This window comes from Trypanosoma cruzi, genomic scaffold (genome assembly GCF_000209065.1).
Source record: "Trypanosoma cruzi strain CL Brener 1047053516711 genomic scaffold, whole genome shotgun sequence".
Lineage (NCBI taxonomy): Eukaryota > Euglenozoa > Kinetoplastea > Trypanosomatida > Trypanosomatidae > Trypanosoma > Trypanosoma cruzi.
The window spans coordinates 26,182-27,430 of NW_001849563.1; the positions used below are offsets into that span (position 1 = coordinate 26,182).

General features: G+C 50.9%; 1 protein-coding gene across 1 annotated transcript, besides 1 other annotated feature; it reads left to right on the forward strand.

Moving 5' to 3' along the window:
* Tc00.1047053424795.10 (hypothetical protein, conserved) lies at nt 1-431 on the forward strand (the record flags this gene model as incomplete). Its single annotated transcript, XM_797124.1, has 1 exon — nt 1-431. A coding segment is annotated over one exon (431 nt), but the record flags the coding sequence as incomplete, so codon positions are not given.
* Nucleotides 1-1,249: a sequence feature (heterozygous, non-Esmeraldo-like haplotype).

A 1,249-nucleotide genomic window follows, 5' to 3' on the forward strand; every position in this document is an offset into this window, starting at 1 on the left:
AGTATATGTCGGACCCGAATAACATGGACCGCGAGCTGAAGTTTGCTTTTGTCCTTTTTGTGTGGATGATTTTTGTGGGACTTATGGGCGGCGCCTCGTATGTGAACGTGTTCCACAACATTCTTGAGGAGACGCGACTGATGCAGGAGAAGGAGCTGAATGAGGCCATGGTGTTTCTTGCCTCGCGTCAGAAAAAGAGTGGCGATGCGGGAGGGACGCACGCCGAGCGTGGGGAGCAGGAGAGGAACGTGGTGGACGGCGAGTCAAAGGAATTGTGCGAGGCGGCCCACTACATCACGACGGTCTGGAAGGAGAAGCGTGACCTGGCCATGAACATTGGGTCCATATACTCGACAATTGGAATTACTTTGGGTTCACTGCTGGACCTGCTGTTCACGCTGGTGGTGCTCAAGGGAGAAGCGGAAGCGTAGCGTAAGGTTGATAACGGTAATAGCACGGGCTTGGGTAATCAGGCGGAAATAATTGGAAGGGGAGTAGCTACTGGGGGAGATATTTTGTTTTTTTTTATTTGTGAAAACCCACGGGAGGAATTATTAGCGTCCAGACGAGGATGAACAAATGCGGGAGCCGCTTGCGCATCTGTCTTGTTTTTTCACGTGTTGATTGAATGGTTTTATGCGTGAGTGCGCTGGAAGGTGGCGAGAGCGGTTTCCCTTTCTTCTCTGCCGTTCTGCCCCCTGCTACACCAGCTCTCTACAAGGGGGAGCATGTGGTTGTCGCGGCGTTGTCTCGGAGCCAAATTTCTTACTGTTGCATGAGTGTTGGACAGATCTTCTCTGAGGTGTGAGGATGCCGGGTGCCCTGAGCCGAACCGTTTTTCTTTTCTTGCGGCTATTTTCTTGCGGAGGTGGGGAGTAGGGCCCTATTCAGGCGCGTGTTTTTGTTGTGGTTTTGTTTGGGATTCAAAATAGTGGTGCGGTGGAGAGTTTCAGCCGGCACATTCTGAAATTATTCTTGCTTTGTGCAGCCAAGTGATATTTGCGGCGGGCAGTGTCCCCACTTTCTCTTTCACCGGGCGTGGTGCACCACACCCATTGATTTTGCGCAGCGCAGCTCTCCACTTTGTTTTCTGGTCGTCCTATTTGTTTCTAACAGAAGATAGCAAAACACACTCGCAATGATACCTGTTTCCGTGAAGAAACTGGAAGAGAGTGTCCATGTGAAACACCGCATCCGTAACGCCTTCAGTTTGTGGTGGTTGGGCATGATCAACAACTTCCATTACACA